A 24,303-nucleotide genomic window follows, 5' to 3' on the forward strand; every position below is an offset into this window, starting at 1 on the left:
AGAGAGAGAGAGAAAGAGACATGTGCTCTCTCGGAAACAAAGTCGCGTGATTGTTTGATTAGAGAAAAATTTCGTGACAAAATAAATCCGGAGTGAAGAAGACGGAAAAATACGTGAGAAAACACGGAGGGGTTGGTGGTTGCAAAATGGAAATCGCCAATTTCAGCTAAAAAAAAAACTACCGTCCGTCGCGTTCATTCCTAATGGCCAATTGCTGGCGACTATGTTCGTTCGATGTTTCAATTCCAAATCGCAGTTTTTCTTTCAACTACCGAGAAATCACCGTATTTCCCTCCCCCTTCTCTCCCGTCATTCGCGCGAAAATTATTCGCGAAATCTTGTCTCCCGGATTGTTAGAAGATCGATTTCTCGCGAATGTTCTGTTTTTCTTTTTTTTTTTCTCTCTCTTTTTCTCTCTCTCTCAAAAAGACTCCGTAACTTTTTGTTTCGCGAGGAAACTCTGTCTCGTGATCCCTTAATGCGCCCTTAATTCTTTGATACTCGCGACGCGTTGCGAAGGAGGAGAGAGAGGGGGGCAAGAATTACCCGGGGCGAGACGCGCGACACACAACTGCCGTCGTCTGCGCTAACATGTCCACGTGGCTTACAATACCCACGCAGCACGTATTCGCGTGGCCGCTTCAGCAGCGTTAGCAGTTACATCGTGTTTCGCTAACACCCTATTCATTACCCTGCTCACTCCATCGACCTCGGCTCGGTACACGAGTCCGGTCCGCATTTCAGTCTGTTCGCATTAAAGCTCTAAATACTACGCGACGAGAGCAAACACACACACCTCTCCGCCGCATCAGTACGCTGCCATCTCTCCTCCTCGACCCTATCTCCCCCCCTCGCTTCTCATCATCCTCTTCCGCAATTGTACGTACGTACGTACGTACGTGTGCATCACTTTCCGTATTCGCGCGAACCACATAGTCGCGAAATTTCTCCACGGACGTTACCCGTCACGACGGGCCGCGCATTAAAATCCGTAACTACCGCACCGAATCCCCGCGATTCCAAGGGGGAACTTTACGCCGCCCGCCGCGAACTGATAGTTTGCGGCAGCGGCGTCAGAAATTACCGTCCGTAATTTTCAATCCCCGCCGAGCTAACGATATTAGTTGAAGTGCGTTCCAACTTGTAACAATCGGAATATATTCACTCGCGAGATGCGCTCCTCTCTCTCTCTCTCTCTCTCTCCTCTCTCTTTCTCTCTCTGTCTGTCTGTTTGCTCGGATGATTTTTGGTCGAATAGTTTATTTACGTTTATTTTGGCGCATTAACAGCACGCGCGAACGTTATACTTTTGCAACTTTTCGCATAATTACTTCCCTTTTCGTCGCTCGCTCCTTTGTATTCAGCACTCGCCGCGGAAATAATATAACTCAATTGCGCGTTCTCAAAACACCGCCAGTTGGAAATGTTTCCGCGCGCGTGGATTTTACGAGAGACGCGCGCGCGCACGGAAAGCTTATATAAAGTTACCTGCCGCGGCGCGCCAGGTAGTGTAACCCTCGGCCTCCCGGAGCGCGCGGTTTTTCACGTTTTTCGAATCGGCATTAAAAGCTATTATGCGAAATACGAGCGCGCGCGTTACAACGCGCGTTACCGGTTCGCGATTTTGTCACGGCAACACAAATATGCTTTTAAAAGGTTCTGTCTATATTACCGGGTTGGCGGTTTTGATCGCGCGCGTATTTGTCGCGCGGGGTTTTGTTTGGTTTATTCGAGCTGTTGATTGACTGTAACAGAAATACGATGTTGAAGCACCGTGTTTCCCGTCCGCGCTCACGCCGCAGCGCGCTACGTGCTGCAAAATAAGGTCGCAAAATAGAAGCAGCAATCCGTGTGTTTTCGTGACCCTACGTTTCTCCAATTAATCCATTAAAGTGTGTGACATTGTTGACACGCATTAACGACGCGCAATTACAAATTATACACGAGCGCAGCTCGTCGGGGAGACGAGACCTCGAAATAGATTTTGTTCGAATGGTGCGAGATAAAGAGGAGAGAGAGAGAGAAAAGCGTTAAACGAAGATAAATGTCTCGGATATTTATTAAAAGCGCCGTAATTACAACAAAATAATTATAACAAAACGCAAATACGAACCAATTATTACAGGATGTATGAAATATATGATTTTGTCACAAAATGTGATCATGTCCGTTTCGATCCTTTCGGACGATCAGTCCGTTGTTTTATTGTTGATAATAAAACGATTATCGAACAACCGTCTCTATTTTTCATCTATTTGATTATTTACCGAAGAAGATCCGACTCTCGAATCGAGACGCGATCGTATTTTAGAATAAAATCATATTCTCTTCGTACACACACAGAGAAACGTTCTGTGTTCGCGCACGTTATTGAAAATTTCACGACCAGTTTCGTCCACTGAATCATTCAAATTCGCAAAGACTTCGAAACTCTGACGTGACGTTGAGAGAATTGTCGCAATTGCGTTTTAATATTCATTGTCGTTTGACAAAATTTCGCATGTTGTTCTCAATAATTATTTCCTCCGTCTCCGGTCATTGAGACGTTTGTCTTTTGTTTGCGTTTTTTTTTTTTTTCTGTCTCATCGCGAGTTCGCCGCGATTGCCGCTGAATGCGCGCGGTATAATAAAGCGAAGTATTTTGCTCGCGTATAACACAGAATGCGCGCGACGCTGCCGCGTGTATATATATATATATATATATTTGCTAAAAGACGAGCGACAGGTTTCTCTTGTGCAATCCGGATTCTTCAAGCATCGAACGATGAATGCCTCTTGAAATTCATGCAATCGTCGCATATTTGAAGTATTTACCTACCTGTTGCGCACACTATTAAAGAAAAGTACGTTAAATTCATATTTCTTGTACCTTAGCCGACCTAGATCTCCGTTTGCCTTCTTGTTTATACTTTTCGTCTTTTATAATTGCGTGTGTGTACGTGTGTGCGTGCATAGGTTTCGCGGCGGGAAAGAAATTCGCATGACAAATAACAGACACTTATCGCACGCGAAGAAATAGACGCGAGCCCGGAGGGGGGGGAAGGTCAAGCTGTTGTTTAAATTGCGCGAGTAAATAGACGCGCGAGCAACACCTGCCGCCATTTATTTCTCGCAATTATCGCCCCGTATTCCATCCCCCTTCCTCAGAAGTCGGAGCAAAGCTCGCGAGACGGTCGCGCGCACCCCCCGAAGATTCTAATCTTACTTTCGTGCGTCAGAGGAGAGACTTGTCGCTCCCGCGCGCGCGTGTGACACACACACACACACATACATCGAGGGAGAAAGCTCGACGATAACACAGGTAGGCGCGCGCGAGCGAGAAATTCAAAAGGACGACGAGATTAGTCGCGTACGTGGCTGCGCCCGTTGCCACTTAGAACCACGTCGCGCCATTTGCTTTGCAAATAATCTCCCGTTCTCCCGCCGCTGTGTTTAGTTGCACACATTCAGCCACCCCTCCAGCACACGTTTCATCATAAATATGTATCATCCGTATGTGCGAGTACGTACAAACTGAACGCGCGCGCGCGCGTTGGTGCGACGCGTCGGTGTCTTAAACGTAATCGTTCGTCGGGCGTTTCTGTTACAAATTTTGTCGGGCGTGCCCGGGTCACGCCTGTGATTCAGCGAGAAGACAATGAATCGGTTCCGCGAGAAGAAGGAGGTTACTCCCTTCTGTGTACTCTTCCGAAAAGATGGGGTTGAGGGAAAAAGTGTCGGAAAAGGTGGCGCTCGGTTGCTAGAGGATGAGTCGTGTATTTGATCCTTCGTTAGCGGTGGCTGAGTCACTTGAGAGATGCAATGAATAAGTTCCATCCATAACCAAATGTAGTAAAACAATAATAAAAATATCAATTTTAGAAAAATCAATTTAAAAAAAAATAAAATAAAAAATACACACGTACGTAAATTCGCGTGCGCGAGGCGACTTTTTGATTTTAATCAGCAGAATAATCGGGTCAGAAGTGACCACAGTTCGTCCGAAGGGCGCGTCCTCTTGGAGGGTCAACGATATACGCGTCCGTCGAGAATTATTTTTAATACGCCTAATTGGAGGAGAGAGAGAAAGAGAGAGAGAGAGAGAGAGAGAGAGAGAGAGAGAGAGAGAGATACGAACACACGATTTTCGCGGAAGATAAATGCATTTAATAAGCCGGAAACCTCCTCCCGACCTGTGCGGGACCTTCCCAAGGAGGAACGCGCGGTGTTATAGGGCGGCATATGGAAGTGACGTGTGTCGGGGATACGAGGCCGCCGCCGCCGCCGCCGCCGCCGCCGCCTTCCTCCTCGACCTTCGGACGTGTACGGGTAATTATCGTCGAGACGAGATGCGCTTTACCACCCGTCGTCGCGATTGCGGACGAGAAGCGCCTTTACCGCCGCCAAGTGAACACGCGGAAAAGGGAGTTTGTGAGATGCGCACAAAGGGAGAGAGCGAAAGTGTCGGTCGGAGTGTAATTTCTTTAATCAAAGTCAGCCATCGTTAGCGGCTCTCTAGATTACGCTCTCTCATACGCGCGCGCTAACTGATAGATTACACGGGGGAGTTCAAACACGCAAATTTCACACACACACACACACACACACACACACGTTTGTCCGAAACACGCACGGTTCGGAGTTAAATTTTTTTTTTTTTACAGTTAATCGAGGAAATGGACCGAAAAATTATTCAAACAACAAGCGCAATTATATTTTTTAAAATTATTCTCTAATTACGACCAAAACGTTTAGGTTCTCTTCTGGTGAAAAAGTACGCGTAGTTTTCGTATTTTTTTAATTCTTGTGTTTCGCGCAAAAATTCAGCTTTTGCCGACGCAATTTCCGCGAGCGAGTAGCGCTCAAGACCCGCGCATTTCCGCCGTGTGTTTGCCCCACCATTTTTTTTAATTCTTCATTGAGCAAAATTCGTTTTATAACCCGAGTCTCATCGCACGCACCGAAGAGAAAAAAACAAAAATTTTTGGACACAACAATCTCGCGGGCATTTTGGGGGAACGTATATACGCGCGCTGCTTTGTACGAAAAGCAGAAACGATGGGTTTTGTACAATACGGGGGTTGGGAAACGGGGAGGGGAGAGGGGAGAAACATCCGTCCGTATACGTCCGCGGAGAAGAGGAAAGTTGGCCGCAGCAGCGTGGCCGCGCCACGAGGCGCATTCGACGCGCATATTTGCATATTCACTGGTTTATACTTTTTCGATATCGAGCCGCGGCCGCGCACAGTCACTCCGGTCCGTGCGCGAAATTGCGCCACTTCGGGGCTTCTGCTTCCCCTATCGTCGTTACGTCGTTGCTAATTTAAGGGCCTTGGCGATCCTAACGGCTCCCCGTGGCTTCGCGTATCCCCGGGTTCTATCGGCGTTGGCTGGCGTCGTTACCTCCGGCCGGATATTGCGATACGATGGCCCCGCGCTGCCAGCGATGCCGCGATGCGGCGTTCGGGGTTACCCACCGACGCAGCGCTTTTTGCGGCAGAGAAGCCGGTTTCTCTCCTCTCCACTCCGAACAACCTTCCCCCCCCCCGCTCTGCGCTTTCCACTCGTGTACGTAATATCCCGTCGTACGTAAGTAAGGCTATTTCGCTCGCGGAGAGACCGAAGAGGAACGGCTGCCCCCCGCTGCTTCGTCGCGAGAAGAGGCGATCCCCGATATCGCGCACTTGAGGAGAGTGCATGTGGTTAAGCTGCTACTTCGTCCCCCGAGGGACGAGTTGAGCGTTCAGGTATTTTTTTATTATCGCCCAAGTGTTTTGCAAACGAGCGGCTGACCGGGACGTAAAAGGTAAGGCGAAACACCGCGGGAGAGAAAATATCGAAGTGATAAAATAACGATAACGTGCTCTGTCTGTGAGAGAAGGTATTTAATTACTTCAAATACTTAAATTCGCGCGCCTCCCTCGTTCGCGCGATCTTCGATTAATTTCTCCTCGCGAGATTAACGTATTTTATTTTGCTCCGAATTTCTTCTGTTTTTTTTTTTGTTTTTTTTTTATATCTGAGGATTTTAGGTAAAAAAAAAAAAAAAGAAAGAATTTGTTACAAACTATACACGCGTTGTAACGTTTTTAGATTTCGAGATCTATTTTCGATATCTCGTATTACAGCTGTTAGAGCAATTGCGAAACACAAAACAAACACTTATTATTGTTTACAATAATAACGCGATACGCGCGCAACAAATTCGTTGATGATATTTTTCGGAAGATTTCGTTCATTGGTTTTTCCTTTTGTGTCGCTTTTTTGTGTCGGGAAGCGAGTCACATTCGACGGGCCGGCGACGAAAATTTGCATTTTTACCGAGTTGAGATTCGATGCAAATTTCTCTCGCAAATTTTTTCCCATCACTTCCCCCTAAAGCGGTCATATTTCGCTAATCCGCAGGCTCACTTCGGGAAATAGTCGCGGAAACATGGACTAGCTTGTGGCGTGGCCGCCGGTGGTTTATTTAAAACATCTACGTGGTTTTTGTTAACCATGTTGCATACAGCATATGAATTTATATCATCAGTTTGACCACTTCCGAATGAACGACTGGCATTTCGATTGACGCCCGCGGCAATTGCCGGGGAAATCAGGAATATCTCAATTTAAAATTTTGCGCGCGCTCTCTCTCTCCCTCTCTCTCTCTTTCTCTCTCTGCTTTTCGACGTAATTAATTTGCGGTGTATAATTAATCAGGTCGCGCTTATAGCAATTACGTGATAAAATTATGTATTAAACAAAATAAGATCGAACGTGAACAATCGGACTCGATCGCCCGCGGTTTTTTTTTTCAAGTCGCACTGAGAAAACCTTCGCGGTTTTACATTGTTTTTTTTTTTTTTTTTTTTTTTTTTAATCCAATCGCATCTCGAAGCGATTTAATTTATCATCGCGCGTAGTTACATCGCGCAGTTTCGGTAGTTTTTTTTGTTTTGTTTTATATTGCGAGCTGTTCGCACGCACTCTCTCTCTTTCTCTCTCTCTCTCTCGCTCTCTGACACACGGTTGTTGTATATCATCATTAGTTGTACACGGAACTTCGTTTTCCTTCCACAAATATGCCCTGGTTAAAATGATATACAACTTTTTCCTTAGGTAGACGGTCACGAGCGAAGTTGCAATAGTAATTAAGCTCTTCGTAATACGTTAGAGAATGCGTATTCATGCGCCGCGTAATTCATATTCATAGCGAGAGAGAAAAAGATTATCGTTTTCCGTAACTTTACATATCAGAGCCGACGTATCGGAGGTAAAAGAAAGAGTGAGAGAGAGAGAGAGAGAATACGCGCGCGAGAAATATTTCTTGCAATCGCCGACGTATCTGAAAATTTCCGCACTCATTTCCGTGCGCGCGCGCGCGCGCGCGTGCGGAGTCTTTTACTCCGTCGAGAACCGCGACCATTTGTTCCCGACGTGCGAGCTATTAAATATTTCCATCGTAATGAGCAGATAGCATACGTTGGCGCGCGATACAACTTTTTTTTTTTTTTTATTAACAATTGCCCGACCGATGCACGCGTTAAACAACGTGGGAAATCAAGACGTTGAGGCGAGAATCTCTCTCGTCGCCAACGAAATATAAGCTCGATGTAAATTAACCGAAATGAGCGATTCACGTGCGCGACATGAGCACCTCGGAGATCTTTTTGATGTACGCGCGCGACGTTATAATCCGTTGTCGCGGCTGCGAAAAGCACGTGAGAGAGAGCACTTTTTAAGAGAATGTTGAAGAAGGAGAAGGGACCGCGTCTCGTATACGCGTACGCGGGCCCCCACGTCGTCGCGACACAATCTTTACAGCCGCCCGTAAACTCCGTTTTTCATATCGTATTCGCAGTCTCTCTACTCCGGCGCTACCTTTTTTCCTCTCCTTCTTCTGTTTTTTTCCCACCCCTCCGCCTCCCCCCTTCTTGTCCCCCGACACGTGTCACACGGCGACAAAATAATTTTCCGTCCACGGCGCGCGGATAAGACCTCCCCAGGTGAATTCTGCATTTTAAAATTATTCGCCGGAGCTATCTGGGCTAGGGGTAGATATACACCGACGTGATTCATTTCTTCGTTAGCGCCGTATTTCACGCTGTGATCGCCGCGAGCCTTCCTCCCCCTCGTATAAATCGCTCCGCAGTTTCTCTCAATAAAGCGCGCGCGCGGTCTTTCCGCGGTTTCTCCTCGCTTATCATTTATTTGTGATATCGGTTTGATCGCGCGCGCGCGCGCGCGCACCCCGTTGTCATTCGCCTTCGCGCGTGTCATGAAAGATTGATTAGTGAGCTTGCACGAGAAAACGTCGTAAATATCGACTCGATTTTTCCAAAAAAGTATGAATTAGCGGTGACAACACGGAGTGTTCGCGAGCGAATATACTTTGCCGTGAGAAAGACAAATAAATTATACAAATTGATACAGATCGCATACATTTTTTTTAATATTCAACTACGTAACAACGAGGCCAGACAAGCGGCGAATGTACGTGCGGAATAATTTTTCAAGGTGTAAATCAACGCACGTTGTAATTATATTAATTTCGACTTTAAATTCAACTCGAACAAAAAATCTGTGTCGGATGTTTGAGATTTGCATCTCGTGTGTAAAAAAAAACAACCCCCTTGAAAAAAAAAGAAAACAAAACAAAACAAAAACACCCGTCGATCAAAAATAAATATCCGATTAATAATATCGATCGGAAAATAATTCTCTCGCGCGAGATAGTTTTTCTTCACTCGGCGGCGAATTGTGCGAATTTGTCGCGCGTTTTAACGAGCACCGCGCAACAATGGGACGCTATACATTGTGGGGAAATTGTCGCAAGACGTATCTGTTTCCTCCCTTTCCCCCTCCTCCCCTCCCCCAAATGGAAAGGGTTTGCGCGGCGAAAACGTTTGCGGCTGTGTGTTTGCTCGCATAAACGACGGCGGCGGCGGATTCGACCGAGGAGGAGAAGAGACACCTTATTCGCGGTGTGCTTGAGTTATCGCACACGGGGGATTGCGGTGATTCTCGCTATCGAATATCGCGCCGTTGTCCGGCGATCGTAACGCCGGCCGCGAAACAATGGCGAACGACAGCCCTTATTACTCTCCTAAGGGAACTCTTAGCATAATAATGTTCGGTCACCGGACGAGGGGGTAGGAGAGAAGAAGTTGTCGGGATCGCGTTCATTTTCGCGCGCCCTCGTGTTTCGCCCCCGTTTCGTGTTTCTCTCGCGGAAAGTAAATGCCGTTTCGCGTCGAGAGCAGAAAGAGAGCAATTTCTATCGCATATACACGCCCCGCGAACGCGTGTATGTACTACATGAAATATACAGTAACGGCCGCAAATATCGCTATACCGCCATCTCCTCCCTCCCCTAGTTTTTTTTTTTTTTTTTTTAGTAGCAAGCCGGTGACGTTTCGAACGCTACGCAAAATTTAAACGAATCGGTTGTTCCCAATGTGGCGCGTGCTTTTAACGATAGCGAGCCGGAGTTATTGACACTCCGCGCGCTGTGTTTCCTCCCCCTTCCCTTCCCTCACCCCCGAATTCCGACATTGTTTCAGCGCGTTTACATACACATAAGTTTTTTGTTTTTTAATAAACGGCCGGAAAATTTTATATTTTTTCAAACTTGTGTTGGCTTTTATTCAACAAAAAAGCCTTTAATTCGGCATTCGAGGTAAACAAATATGGCGACGAGAATATAGTTGCACTCGATGGCGCGATAATATCGCGCAACATCAATATGGAATAAAGCCCGGTTGCGAACTATCTGGTGAGCGATATTCCAATTATTTGTACATATATAAACGTGTGTGTGCGTGTGTTTAAATGTTACGTTAGACGAAAAGAAATATTTTACGCGCGATCGTTAATTTCTCGTCGTCAATCAAGAAAGGACAGAACAAACGCCGGCCGAGCGGCGATGAGGAACGCAAGGAGAATTGGTCGATATTTAATACACACACGTGTTCAAAAAAAATGATTACAATTAATATTTACACATCGAATAATTACTTTTGTAACAAAACTGTTCGTTTATTGTAGATGTTTTTTTTTTTTTTTACGAATTACCGCATCTTTGTCGCGAAAGACACGTGCGTCACACGACCAACGATTTATCGTTCGACTGTCGAGCGAGCAATTTGGCCCAAGTTCGGATTATACACGTTGTAACAAACGTCGCTCTTTGGATAATATTTTGTCGAAATACGCACGACGCGCGCGCGCGCACACACACACACACATAGAAATACAACGCGTGCGTTTTCTTAACAACGGGTTTTCTCTCTCTTCGTTCGGGCCAACGCTGAAAAAGTGACTTGAAAATTGGCCCGACATTTTTCTTCGAGCCAATCTGCGAGAAACGTGCTCGTGGAAAGAGCGCGGCGATCCGAAACTTCCGCATGGAATTGGCACATCGGTTTCCGAAGTGTGTGCCGTGCGTAAAAGTCATCCCACGTTGTGCGCGTTACATACGTGTCAGTCGCCAGTACAGTTCGTAGGAAAGGTTGATACAACGTGTATGGCCGATGCGAGAAGAGGAGGGCGAGCGGGCGGGTGAGGGTTGCGCGCGCGTGGTTGCATTAACTTGATTAAAGCGCGTATCCTTCCATCAGCGGAACGCCGATGGGCGCACGTGAAAATAATCCTTAAAGCTCGAACGCGGGAAATAACGAATTTTCCTCGCTCGAACTTCCTTTGTAACGCTCGCGAGGATTGAAAGAGAGAGAGAGAGCTCGCCGCATATTGCGGAACTCCAATTGTTTTCGAGACGCGGAACGGAGGAGGGGGAGGGAAAAGAGTCGCGCCCGGGGTAGCGAAATATAATAATTCCTCGCGTTTGTTTTTGCATCCCGGGTAATTACATCCGAACGTGCGGAACGCGGTAAGCATTCCCGCGCATCTGTGATTACACGCCGGTGAGCGGCAGCGAGTTGCTCGGCGAGTCGGGGGGCTTGTGCGGACGTCTGCAAGCTTTTACGACAAAGCGACGCGCGGGTACTCCATTTCACTCGTGCGGCAAACATCAGCTGGCATCTGGACGATATTACGGGCGCGTATGTGTGTGTATGAAGTTTTTTTCTTTTTTTTTTTTTTTTTTTTTTTTTTTTTTTTTTTTTTTTTTTNGCGACGCGCGGGTACTCCATTTCACTCGTGCGGCAAACATCAGCTGGCATCTGGACGATATTACGGGCGCGTATGTGTGTGTATGAAGTTTTTTTTTTTTTTTTTTTTTTTTTTTTTTTTTTTTTTTTTTTTTTTTTATCTCGCGATGGTTTCGCGTTTCTTGTACTTCATTAATTAACCCTTTTTACTCCGGGCGGAGATCCAATATGGGACAGTGTTATTTAGCGCTCCATGATGAAGAGTTACACGAATAAATATAGTACTCTCTTTCGTGTAAAAAGAAGATTTAATAAAATGAGTTTGCCAGCTTCCTTTTTCGCAGCTGCCTTTTAATGCTTTCGTTCTTTCAGCGGAACGAACTACCGTATGCGCTAACTGGATACGAAACGACCGGATGAAAAACATTTTTGCGCGTTTCTTTTATACAAAGAGATACATAAATAGTATACGACAAATATTTTCTCTCTCTCTCTCTCTCTCTCTATCTATCTCTCAGCTTGACGTCATTGTTGTTGACACATCAATAGGTATATTGGTTTAATTAACAAGCATTTTTTTCCTTTATGCGATTCACCGCCCGACAACAGGTGAGATAAATCGGGAGAATTTATTTGTCTATGACAAAGCATCCCTTTTGCTCTTGTTGCGTGATTGTTGGAAAGGTTCTATTATTGCACGGAAAAAAAAAGTGTTGTCGCGCCGAGAAGCAAATTTTAAGCCGCCCCGTAGCAAATTTTTTCCCCCCTCCCCCCCAGCTCTGAAGCGACTAATTTTATGTGACGAAAATATTTGGCTAGATCTTGCAAAATGTTTTTTTTTGTCGCGATAACAAACAAAAGAGATTTCGATCGCGGAAGCGATTTTTCGAATTACACCGGCACGAAGATTAGTTTTTTTTTTTTTTTTTTTTCCGCGCGGGGTTTTGATTATAGGAAGCTCTTCGCGTGCGCCTCCCCTCATCGGAACTCAATCCCCGTACTTACACATTAAGCTCTCGCGCAAGATTCGATCTCGATATGATACCGCATCGTGGTTTACCGATTCTCTCATCAGCCGTGAGCTGTCCACAAATGCCAACGGCAGGGCTTTCGCCGCACGATGCGCCGTTATACCGCAAGGTTCGAAATAGGGTTGGAGGGGGAGGGGAGAGAAGGTGAGGAACCCGTGTGTGTGTGCATTTATTTGCGTGTGTGTATGTTGTGTGCACGTACACGTTTGGGCTTTGATGCAACAGCGTGAACAAAGAGAATGCGCGATGCACTTGTCTCCCGCGGCTCATCCCATTCTCTCGGTCCGTTGATCTGCATCGTGTCGCCAGTTAAACGCGAATTCCTCCCGAATGTACGTAAATTAGAACACTTGTATTCGCGCGGCGCGCATGTAAATCAGCAATCTCGGCGCCATTATAATTGATACCGATCTCTCTCTCTCTCTCTCTCTCTCTCTCTTTCGAGCCGCGCCGGATATAAATTGTTAAATTTTTTCCCTCTCCTCCTCCCCTATTTTTCTCTCTCGCGCGCGAATTCTCTTTCTTTCCCCTTCACTCCGACGTGTGAAAGGGGTAATTCTATCGGCGTGAGAGAGCAAATCGACGACCGACTCTCAGATTCATAAACCGGATCGGGAGTGCGACTCCCGTTCGGGCGTGTTGTGAAATCGCAGCCCGAGAAGGGGATTTGGTTTGACAGTCTTCTCCCGGAACGCGAGAGATACACTCGTAAGGGCGACGAAAAAGGAACGATGTGAGAAATGGAGCTCGCGCCTAAGGTAATAACCGTAATAATAGCAGTTGTTAATGCGCGTAAACAGCAAAGATGTGCGGCTTACGGCGAACGCTTCTCGCCGCTCGGATAAACGGAATACGGAAGTGGAATTTGGGAAAGGGTGCGCGCAACCCCTTTGTAGCCCCGAAAAGCCACGTAAATACTGGGACGATTATCCCTCGGTGCGATTCATAATGCAAGGAAAAACGATGCGCGATTACGCAGTCAGCCAGCCAAACCCAATTCAGTGCTTTTCACCACGACTTCTCTCTCTCTCTCTCTCTGTCTCTCTCTCTTTTTCTTTCTGTTTATTTTCTTCACTCTCTTTTCGCCCCTTCCCAATCTTCTTTTCGCGTCTTTCGCGTCGAGTCTCTTCTGTCAATGATCAAAGGGGAAAAATGGAACGGAGAGTTTATCCTCTTTCACGAACTTCCCTCTTTTATATAAGCCGCGGTATCTATTTGCGGCAACTACGCGGGCGACAGAGATTGCACGTTGGTATTATTAAAGGGGGTTCGGCGTGAAATTGATCTATAATATCGGGGTCACTATCACTATACGGGATTATAGGCGAATCTGCATACCGATTGAGATAATTGAAATTGCAATTACACAAATTGCAATTATGCAAATCGCGTCACGTTATGTTGCGCGCTTTAAGTCGACGGTATCGATAATTTCGCCTCGAGCGCCAAATACTTCTTCGCATTCACGAACGCCGTCCCGTAAAGTATGTTTACGCGCGATGAAATGCGCTCTTGCGCGGAAAGAAACAAAAAAACCCCCCAAAAAAACCTCCGGGGGAATGGAGTTCGTAATTTTTCCTCAAAAAATCGCGCACAGAGATTTTTCTCTCTCGCCTCCTTAACGCGCCGCAAACACCCACTATTTGCTTTAAGTAAAAATTATGAAGATCTACTTAGGGGGGGGGGTGGAGGTAGGGCACGACCGCGTGGCCGGCGATAAATATACAACGCGCGTGCGCGCGCGGGACATGAAAGTGTCCAAAATATTTTATCGCAATTCGCCGCCCTCGCGTGCCATCGTCGTTTGTTACCTCGCCGCCCGTCTTTCTTCGGCCGCTATATTTTCATCTTTGCGTAAAACGCGCACCCGCGTATTACGAACGAGGGAACAAGTATATCCGCGGTCTTCTAAAGTCCGGCAGCTGATACCCGACCTCAAACTAATACAGTCCCTCCGTCCCCGTATTGCAGAGACGTTCCGCAAACATTTATATATATATATATATATATATACGCGCGTATCGCTTCGATCCCTCTCTTTCTCTCTCTTGCTTGCGTGTGCGCTATCTATCTATCTAACTATCTATCTGTCTATCTATCTATCTCTCGTAACTGCGAAATATTATTTGCTGCTTCGCAGCGCCGGAGATTACACAGTACGCTCGCGCGATCCTGGCAAACAGTCATCAGAAGTTCCGGCTTGACACACTTTTACGGGAGTTATGCTCTACGGCAGTGACGCGTTCTCGCTCTCGTTTAGAACGCGCGGTTTAAAACACTGATTTATCGATTTTTGAAGTAAACCAGACGCGTTACAAATTGTTTCCCTTGACGCTAAATGGTGGATCGCGCCAAGTTACGCGAACTTTCGAAATACTCGTAAGGCAAATAGATGTGTGCGAAGTTTCGGAAGAGTTTTTTTTCTTTTTTTTTTTTTTTTTTTTCTAAATAAAATTTATCGTCTCTATTTTCCCGCGCAATGAGAAACGAATTTTGAGAATACGTTTCGGACCGAATCCGAATTACAATACGGTGTTAATGCGAAGAAATTTTTCTCTTTGTTGTTGGAAATATATGAAAAATTCAGATCCGCGAGCGATTTTTCATCGGTGAAAGAAAGTTTTTGAAAAAAATCGGTCGCGTCCGAAAACAAACTTTTGTCAAAAAACTACTTTACCTTATTTAGTTACAATAAAAACACGCAAAAACACGATGAAAAATATTTCGAACGCGAATTTATACGTTCTTCACCCGTTCGCGTCGGGAAAACTTAAAAAAGATAGATACGGCGATGTCGATTGCGTCGAAACAAATTCAATTTGCCGAAAGTAATCGCGGCTAAGTTCGATCGATCACCGAAAAAATACCGAAATTATTGACGCTGACGAATAAACGAGGGCGCGCTCGTTTCGACATACGTTAAGATTCCCTTTCCGTCTTATCGCGCGCAGTTCTTCCGGAAACGGAACGTATATATTCCCGACGCGAGTCACAAGATGCGCGCAGGTGCATCACCGTCGGAGTTTACTGGCAATCTCTCGCGGAAAAGTAAAACAACCCGTCGTCCCAGTTGCAGCCGTACGAGACACCGCCGTAGCCATTCGCCGAATACCGTATACATATGATCATGAGGAAGAGGATGGCGTAGGTCGGTAAAAAGCGACGGCTGGAAGGAAGCGGAAGCGGAGGAAAAACTCGGGCCATCCTCGTACGTGTGTGTATGTGTGTGTATGTGTATAGCCGCCACCGGCATATTTACAGAGAGAATAGGGGAGAGAATACGTTTTAGTTTTGCATTTGTCGCCGTGGAGAAATAGTGCTTCGGAAGTGGAGAACGCGCGTTCCGAATAGGGTGGTATAGGGTATATGCGGCGAAGAGATAGCGACGGCCGAAAGGAAAAAGGGAGAAGAGAGCGGAGAAGGTGATCGTGGGATACGTGTGGATCGTCGATGGGAAAGAGGACGACAAGAGAGATACGAGACCGCCGTCTAACCGCGTCAGCGCGGGGTGCGAGGGGATGAAACGGGGTTTGCAGGTAGGCAACAAGGGGTGAAAGGGGTGAAAGAGGCAAAACGACAGGGACGAAGGGCGGAGGCGGGGGCGGAGGGCAGGGATCGGGTCCCATGTGCCTGTCACGGTTTTACAAGTCCATAAAAAGAGGAATTTCAGACTGAGTTAAATATTGCTGCCGCCCTCACTGAATTTCAAGCACGCACACGCGTACATACTCGTACAGCCGCGGGTACATCATATATAATGGGGGTGAACGGGGGTAGGGGGGAGGGTAGTAGGTGCACACACAGAAACGCGACTCGCGCGACCTTTTCACACGTGTAACGAGCGCGGGGGGTGAACGGAAAAATCTTCCTGCGATATTTATTTGGCCGTCATGCGTGCCTGTTAAATTATTTCGGGTCGCGTCCGGAGGGAAGGGGGAGGGGGGTGAGGGTGACGGGAGCCGAAGAGGAGTCCGCACGCGAACGCCAGGGGATTTGGAAATGTTTACGGCTGGACCACACTCGTCATTTATATTATTCACACCGTCGCTCTCTGTAAGTGACAATAAGTTGTGTCGCTCGAATTTGCGCGAAGTCCGCGTTTATCTCCCGCGAAAGACAATGTGACGTTTTTGCGAGGAGGAGCAAAGAGAGAGAGAGAGAGAAAAAAAAAACAAAAAAGAAAAGAAAAAAACAAAATTGAAAAGCTCTTCTAATTCGTTCGGCTTACGTCGTAATCCGGCATTCATATCAAGCGTTCTGCGCGCGCGCGCACAGAGATCGTGGGAAGAAAGTAGTTGTGACGGGTTTCGTGGTTTATGGCTGATTCTCCGGGGGTAGAAGCCCAGACACACAGGAAGCAAAAGAGATTATCACAAGGGACGTACGCTTAATCCCAAACTGCCGTTGTACCGGACAACCTTACGCGTAGAAGTTATTCTGGATATATATATATATATATATACATACACACGGAACTGTTACACCAAGTCCCATTTCACTGAATATATCCAAGGTGGTTTATCTAACGTATATAAACGTTGAAATAATAAATTAAACGCAATTATATACGAGAGTTACACCGCGCGCGGTGAATTAAAAATTCGCGTCGAGATTTGTCGCGCGTTCGAGTAAAGAGGAGGATATTATTTTATATCTGATTATATAAGCGTCCGAGTATACTTGCGAGAATTTTTTCAAAGCTCGTATTTTTTTTTTTTCGTTTTACAATAGAAATATATACGGTGATCAAGTGCGCATTGCCGCGTGAAAGATAATCAAACAACAAATTTGATCTGTTCGGACAGAGGCGAGATCTTTTCAGAACAGATGAGATTGTACGCTTCTGTATTTTTTTTTTTTTTTTTTTTTTTTTTATTAAAGATACACAAATATGTTGCGAGAATATTTGACTTGCGGTTCTCGAGCACCGTCTACTGAAAATCGCGAAGAACAACAAAATGCGCGCATTGCCGCAAAAGATAATCAATTCTCGAAACATCGTTTGCCGATTGATTCGTATTCTCTGCGCGCGCGCGTTTCAGCGGGTATAATGTTCCATCTATTTCTCTTTTCAGCGATAAGAAAACTGGAGCATATTTTATTGACGGTGAAAACTATCCGGTGCCGAGATGCCGGAAAATCTATTTCAAACGCGTTGTATCGAATACAGAAACTGGTAATGGCTTGTCGAGTCGTGACAATGGGCAAAACTGACGCGTTTACATAAAAACGCGTGAGTATATCGGATACTTGGAATTTTTTATTAAGTTTCAAGATCGGATGTTGTTTGAGAATTGTCGCCAACACGATCGGCTCGCGTGATAATTTTGTTTTTTTTAAATGTTGTTTTTAAATGTTGTTTTTTTAAATAATGTCAAACAGAAAGTTTTGAGGGTGAAAAATACGTCAAAAAACTTCACAAAGAGTTTCTCTCGTTGTCAATATTAAAATACGATTTAATGAGAGTCTCTCAAAAATCATTCAATGTTAAATATTCGATTAACATTCGATTGATTAAATATTCGATCGATCAAATATAACGAATAATTATACGAAATCATAATAAAAGGATGTGCGATATTAACGCACAATTGTATTCAAGTAAACACACAGTTTTTTCATGAAATACAAATTTTATTATTACCGCGCTATTTAATTATATTACGTTAGCCCATAAAGTAATTTATATTTTATCCCGCGTTAATTGGCTCTGTCGAACAATCGTTGAAAAATGAAAAATGAAAAATGAAAAAAAAAAAAAATGATAAAGCGATACAAAATATTTTTTATTCCCCACAAAATGCGCGCGAATATCTTTCGCAAAATAAAAAATCTGACAAGTTTACGTCACACTCGAGCGTTAGAAGTCGAGCGTTTGAAATCGAAGAAAATCCAGCAATGCGCACGACGACGCTAGATATATTTTTGGAGGTTTAAAGCGGAGAAAAAAAATCTGTGAGGAGAGGATGCACTTACTGCTCGTGTCCTGCTTTGGTTGGTTACCCGGCGACGTCGCCCAATTAACTTTCATCTCCTGAAACATTCAAAAAGAAAACATGCGCTTAAGATACACGTGCATTTAATAAATCGTGATACAAGATATCCTCGCGCGATTTTCGGAGGCGCGGGGATTTTTAAACTTTTTTTTGTTTTTTTTTTTTTGTTTTTTTTTTGTAGGAGAATCGATCACATTACTTCGAAAATCGGATCCGCGGATTCCGGTGGCGAGGGAAGTGGTTTTACTTTGGGAGAAGACGGTCGGGTGGCGGAAATGGGACGTGTCGAGTATCGCCGAGTCCTAACAGACGCCGTAAACTGGATTCTTTATGCATCGCCGTGTATCCCCGCGCTCTCCTCCGTGGCGTCGCAGATATTCGATAGATAGTAAAAGTCATTTTCGCGGTGGAACCGATCGCGCAGTCCAGGAAAAAAAAACATAAAAATAAAAATATGTAAACGCGCCCGGAATCCAACGAACGCGAGCCGCCGGAATAAGTTTCGCCGTATTCCGAATTTCGCCGAAACGTTTGCGTTTCCAAAAGAGCCCGAATCTAATTTCAATCGCGAAATGCGTGGACGCCGCTCTGTTTCGTTTCTGAAAGATGATTTTTTTTTTGTTTTTAGTTCAGCGATGTTCCTTGGCCGCGATTTCACTCTCTCGCGTATCGCCCAGTTAACGAGTGAGTGATAGATTTTGCGAGCGTGATATAAGCGGGAAAACGTTGCGAAAACGCGAAGAGAACGCGGGGATAATAAAAGCGGGCGCGATGCCGGAGTTAATGGAAAAATGGTGTCAACGAGACGCGTGGACGACAACGCGGGCTGTGTCGGTACATGTTAATTCGCAACTCGCGTGGGGGGGGAGGGGGGGAAGGGATGATATTGAATCGTTAGTTTTCATTTTCTTGGTCGTAGGCATAGACCGTGATTACGCCGCTAAGGATATTTACGTCTCTCGCAAATGTTAACGAAACTATATTCGCGCGAATCTAAGGTCCCCCCATTGCCGGACCATCGGCCTAATGTTTATTGAAGAAATAACTATGACAAAGTAAAAAACATATGTATTTATATGTTAACATTAGAAAATTTTATTTGGCAGAGACTAAATGTTGCGGAAAATAAGAGAGAGAGAAAGAGAGAGAGAGAGAGAGAGAAACACAGACAGTTTAAATGATAATTCTTTTCGTTTCTATATATATTTTATTATTTTTAGAAATTACTCGCAATATTGCATTAAAAATGCTTTTAACGCGAAAACGCAAATATGTTGATTAGGTAACTACTGTACCATTTCGTTGAATTTACTGCATTTCTGCCGGCAAGTTTTAAAAGCTATTTAAACATTTCACTTTTCATAAAGCAGACACGGAGCAGCTAAGCGTAATTAACAATTTTCAGCTGTCGGTACGCGCGAAAAGAAATTCTGCTAACAAGTACGGAAGGAGAAAAAAAAGAAAATCTTTCGCTTCAGTTATATACAGACTTTTATAAATCGTGTGTTCGAAGTTATTTTCAAAAAAAAACATGTATTTAAATATTTAGTAGTTTCTATACGCAAAAAAAACTTGCTTTGTTGTAATTATTATTATTTTTTCCGACAAAAGTGACCTCGTCGTACGATCGCCGAAACATTCATCCCACGCACACGTCATTACTTGATTTCGTGACACGAACTCGTGCGACTTGTGTCCGCGCGGAATTTTTGCGTCGCCAAACGTACGTGTGTTTTTTGCAATTTCGCGGACCCACATTTGCGCAAGGCGCAAACTAAACGCGCGCGCGCACACACACACGCACGCATCGAAAATCGATATAATCAAATGATAATTGAACCGAATTATATAGCGAAATGTGCGAACAGAGGCAAAATACTCCGTCCCACTTGATAAAGCATTTACGTCCGTGCGGTGCTTTGTACGATTACCAGCCAGCCGCGCATCGTAAACTATTTTACAAAATATATTTGCGAGCGGCATTGGGATGCCGCAGCTAAACGGTAAACTAACCGTAGCAAATAGTCTGCCGTGCACTATGTCGAACAGAAATATGCGCGCGCGCGCGTGTACATGCGCGAGTTAAATAATCTTGCGTTATATTGTCTATCGTGTGTATAGCACCGCGAATATACATTATTTCTGTCCCGTTGATATCTAAACCTTCGTTGGTTACGAATGACGTATGGGGGAAAAGGGAATATATATCGTTGCTGTGCGGTATCTAACGAACGGCAAAACCAAAAAAACAAAAAACCAAAAAATTAATACCGCGACGTTACTCCGCGAACGTTCAAACCACATATTTCTCGGGGATTTTCAACGGACGAGCTTGTTTCGAGAAAGGACGGCACGACGGGAACAAGTAATGTTAAACTGGGTGGCGGCGGTGGTGGAACGGAGGAGGAGGGGAGGGGGAGAAGAAACCGCGGCGTGCGGAAAAGTGCGGGAGGATAAGGAATACGAGGCGGGGAATAAGTAAGTAAGCGGAGTGACTATATAAGTAAGGAAGCGAGTAAGTCTGGTAAGTAAGTAAGTTAGGACAGGACGCGAACGCGGAGTGCCCAAGACGGCGGCCGGTACCAGCGCGAACACGGGGGCCCGCAGTGTGTCTGCAGCAATTTGCAACTTTTAATAGTTAGCCTGGGTTGCCGAGGTCGTCCGCCCGGTCCAGAGCCCGTTGTTTTATGGTTTTATACAGGGAGGTAAGCAAGTTTATACATGTCGTAGTTTTGAACAGTTAATGCACACGCGCCTTATGCCTGAACCTTTTCGCCTCTCTCTCTCTCTCTCTCTCTCTCTCTCTCTCGCGCGCGCCCATATTTATATATTAAGGAGTGAAGTTTCCCCCGTCCGATACGCCGTCTTCGTATTACGCCGCGCGTATATATCTAAACTTCCGTTTTGTGAATAACCTGCTCGCGCGGAATGAGGCCGACCTAGTGTGTTCCGACTGTTGTGTGTTGTTGGAGCGGAGCTTGGTAATAAAAGCGACTTCTGTAGATGATGTGATGACGATCCCTCTCTCGACAATCTAGACGTTAGACAATGAATTCCGAGTCGAATCATCTCGTCGAGCAAGTAAGTCGGGCGTAGCCGCATTGTGTCGCTGACACAAACCAAATAGATCAATGTCGCAAAGTATTGAGTTTGTTTGTTTTTTTTTTTTTTTTTTGTTAGAAAGAAAGAAAGAAAATTAGATCCTTCGACCTTGTCAAATAGTATCAAACGTATATCGATTTGTAGATGACCTCTCGCGCGACCGAAAGCCGCGGATCTTTGCTGCAAGCTCCGTACGACGGACGTACCGCGTACACTCCGGACGCAAAGGGTGGATCAACATGGCGCTCTAATGCAAGGTTTAGGTAGGGCAGAGAGAGAGAAAAAGAGAGAGAGAGAGAGAGAGAGCGATTACGTATTACAGATGTGAGGGTTGAGTTATTGCGAGCGAGCATCGGGCAGGAAATCGGGCAGAAATTGCAAGCTGCTGCACTTTTGACCTTAGCCGGGCGGTCGCCTGCCGTTTCGAAATTTATTGTCCTATTATCGTGATTGATACCGCGAGGGTGGCTGGCCGGCCACCGGCTAGTATCTTATATAAGTACGTTTAATGGGGTAAGACCCGTTTCTCGGACTTTTCGCATGACGAAGGGCGCGGCCCCCTTCGTTCTCGCGCTGTCGTTTAACATTACGGCCGATGCGCGATGGGAGGGAGAAGGGTGGATTTGTTACGTTTTCTTACTTATGCCTTCTTATTTTCCAGCCACATGGCGCCATTAGTCGACGCGGCACCGCTAACGCTTCTCGCCTGCTGCGGTAATAAGTCACGGAAATGCTATCGTAAGAAATTTACGGGACATTCGCTTACTTTCCGCGCGCGCACACACCGACGCGAACGAAGGGCGCGGTGGAAGTCTCTCTCTCTCTTTCTCTCTCTCTCTCTTTCTCTCCCCAGTAAACCCCGTGACAATCCTCCGTGTCGGTTCTATCGTTAATTACGCTGTAAATATCGGTGCTTTAAAAACGTCCGGGAGGTGCATCGACCTCCTCCCGCGCTCGGCGATCTAATTGATTCTTTTTTCGCCGCGAACACGTAGCAACGGCTATTTCGCGTGGAAGAAACCCGAAGCTTGATGTTGCTGAAAAAAATCATTTCTTTCCCGGAAAGAGATGATTCCTCGCATCCGAATTTATCTCTTCTCACGCCGAGAAGAGAGGAGAAAAGGCAATCCCCGCAAAAATTCTCGAAACATTTATGCGTACGTTCTCGCGTGTGTGTTTCGTGTTGTTTTCATTTTTAACGATCCTTCTTAGATCTCTCGGTGAAAACTTAACTCCGATTCCGCGAACCTCGGGATCTTTTTCGGCACCCCTTTGAAGAGATTCTCTCTTCAAAAATCTTAGCTGAGACTAAATTATGCACAAAATTGTTTTCGTTAAACAAACAGCAGGACATATTAGACTGAGAAGACGAAGAAAGATGCCGGAATTGTTATCGAAACAATTTGGAAATGAAATAAAGTGGAATAAAAAATCAAATCAAAAAATCAAATCAAATCAGATTCACTTTTAGAGTTGCCGAAACAACAAAAACGCGCTTTGGAATTAGAATTAAGTGGAACGAATCAATACAAGTGCCGACGAATTTCATTTTAACAACAAACAGAAAAGCATATCGAGATGTAAAACAAAAACCAAAAAAAAAAAAAAAAACAAACAGTAGAAAAGAATTCCATTATTTCTCAAGTAGGTGATGTTTATTCTCTTTTGTCGGATGTTCGTTAAAATATCGCGCGCTTCGTGCACACGTGTGTGTGTGTGTGTTACATATTTAATAATCTCGATGGAAGACGAAGAGGGAAAACGATGTCGTAATAACGGCGGATCGATAATTCGCGTGTTATGTTAATTACTAATTAACTGGTAATAGTGTCGAAAACAAATAAATCGGAGATTCCGTGTATTACGGTAGTTAGGAGACCCCCCCTCCCACCCATCGATTTTACGTTTACGCATCAATACACTGTGATCAGAAAATTGATTTATAATGACGTCACTTTTGGTGCGACCGCACGACCGCTATGGTTTCAATAGCGCTTGAATTTCAATTTGTCCATTATTAATTGGATATGCCGAAATCCCCGAGCACGAAATCGATATATGTATATATATATATACATATATATATATATATATATATATATATATNATATATATATATATATATATATATATATATGAAATTCAGTGACAATTTACGAGTTATCCTAATCAGCGCGAGCGCTCGCCGTAAATTTGCAAATAGATCAAGTAATCTTAATAACTCTCTCTCATTTGCGAAAATCCCACCGCGGATATGTGGGGGATTTTCCATCCGCATATATCGAGCCAATGATAACGAAACTTTCTATCTCGTATATCGAGTCAATGACAGTGCGTTTTCCGCGTCGAAACACGACTCCGCGTTTACCCCCTCGTCAACTGCGCGATTGTGTGTGTGTATGTGTGTGTGTGTGCACATACACGTTTTCAGCTTGAGAAGCGTTTTACCGACGTCAAGTTTTCCGCCGGTTTTCTGCTTATTCATTGACCAAACCGTTTACCCTCCTCCCCCCCCTCCCCCGCGCGGCCGGTGTCGTCCGCTCGCGGCAAGTTTCCTTCCGGCTTTCTTGCTCGAAAAGTTAAGGGGGAACAGCACCAAATCCCTCGCACGGGCGTTTGTTTCGAACGCGCGGATGTTAGCCGCATACGTGCTGCGCACCGCCGCGGCGGAGTTTCTCAGTCGGGAATATACGAGAGAGAAAAAGAGAGAGGATGGTTGCAAGGAAGACGAGAGAATCCCTCAGGTTAGTATTCCTTGTTGTGTGCGTGCGTATCTGTAGAGGCGATGTGGTGGTTGCGATGGCGATAGTGGTACCATCTCTCTCTTTCTCTCTCTCTCTCTCTCTTCGTGTAGACGGAGAAATACTTTGCCGTACCGCACTAACCTATGATATATGATTATGCCGCATGCCCTCCGTTCATATCTTATTATGTATTACCGCTGCCGTACACACGGCCGCCACGGGTAGCTCGTTCAGTCTGGCCGTGTCAAGGACTAAAGTGGCTTCGGTTTGTCCGCCACCTCCGGGTCGTCCATCTTTTCTCCCTCCTCCCCCACCCTCGAGTGCATTTGAAAATTCGTCCGCGATTTGTGTTTATTGCATA

General features: G+C 45.3%; 1 protein-coding gene across 4 annotated transcripts in view; it reads right to left on the bottom strand.

Moving 5' to 3' along the window:
* Positions 1 to 24,303, bottom strand: part of LOC109854490 (nucleolysin TIAR) — a 455,086-nt gene that overhangs the window by 245,838 nt on the left and 184,945 nt on the right. For all 4 annotated transcript variants that reach the window (XM_020427608.1, XM_020427609.1, XM_020427610.1 and 1 more), the window contains one exon: positions 18,077 to 18,134. In XM_020427608.1, coding sequence (XP_020283197.1) covers positions 18,077 to 18,134 — 58 coding nt within the window. The remainder of the gene's footprint in view (positions 1 to 18,076; positions 18,135 to 24,303) is intronic.

The sequence above is a fragment of the Pseudomyrmex gracilis genome, unplaced genomic scaffold (genome assembly GCF_002006095.1).
Source record: "Pseudomyrmex gracilis isolate BER0280 unplaced genomic scaffold, ASM200609v1 scaffold_68, whole genome shotgun sequence".
NCBI classification, from domain to species: Eukaryota; Metazoa; Arthropoda; class Insecta; order Hymenoptera; family Formicidae; genus Pseudomyrmex; species Pseudomyrmex gracilis.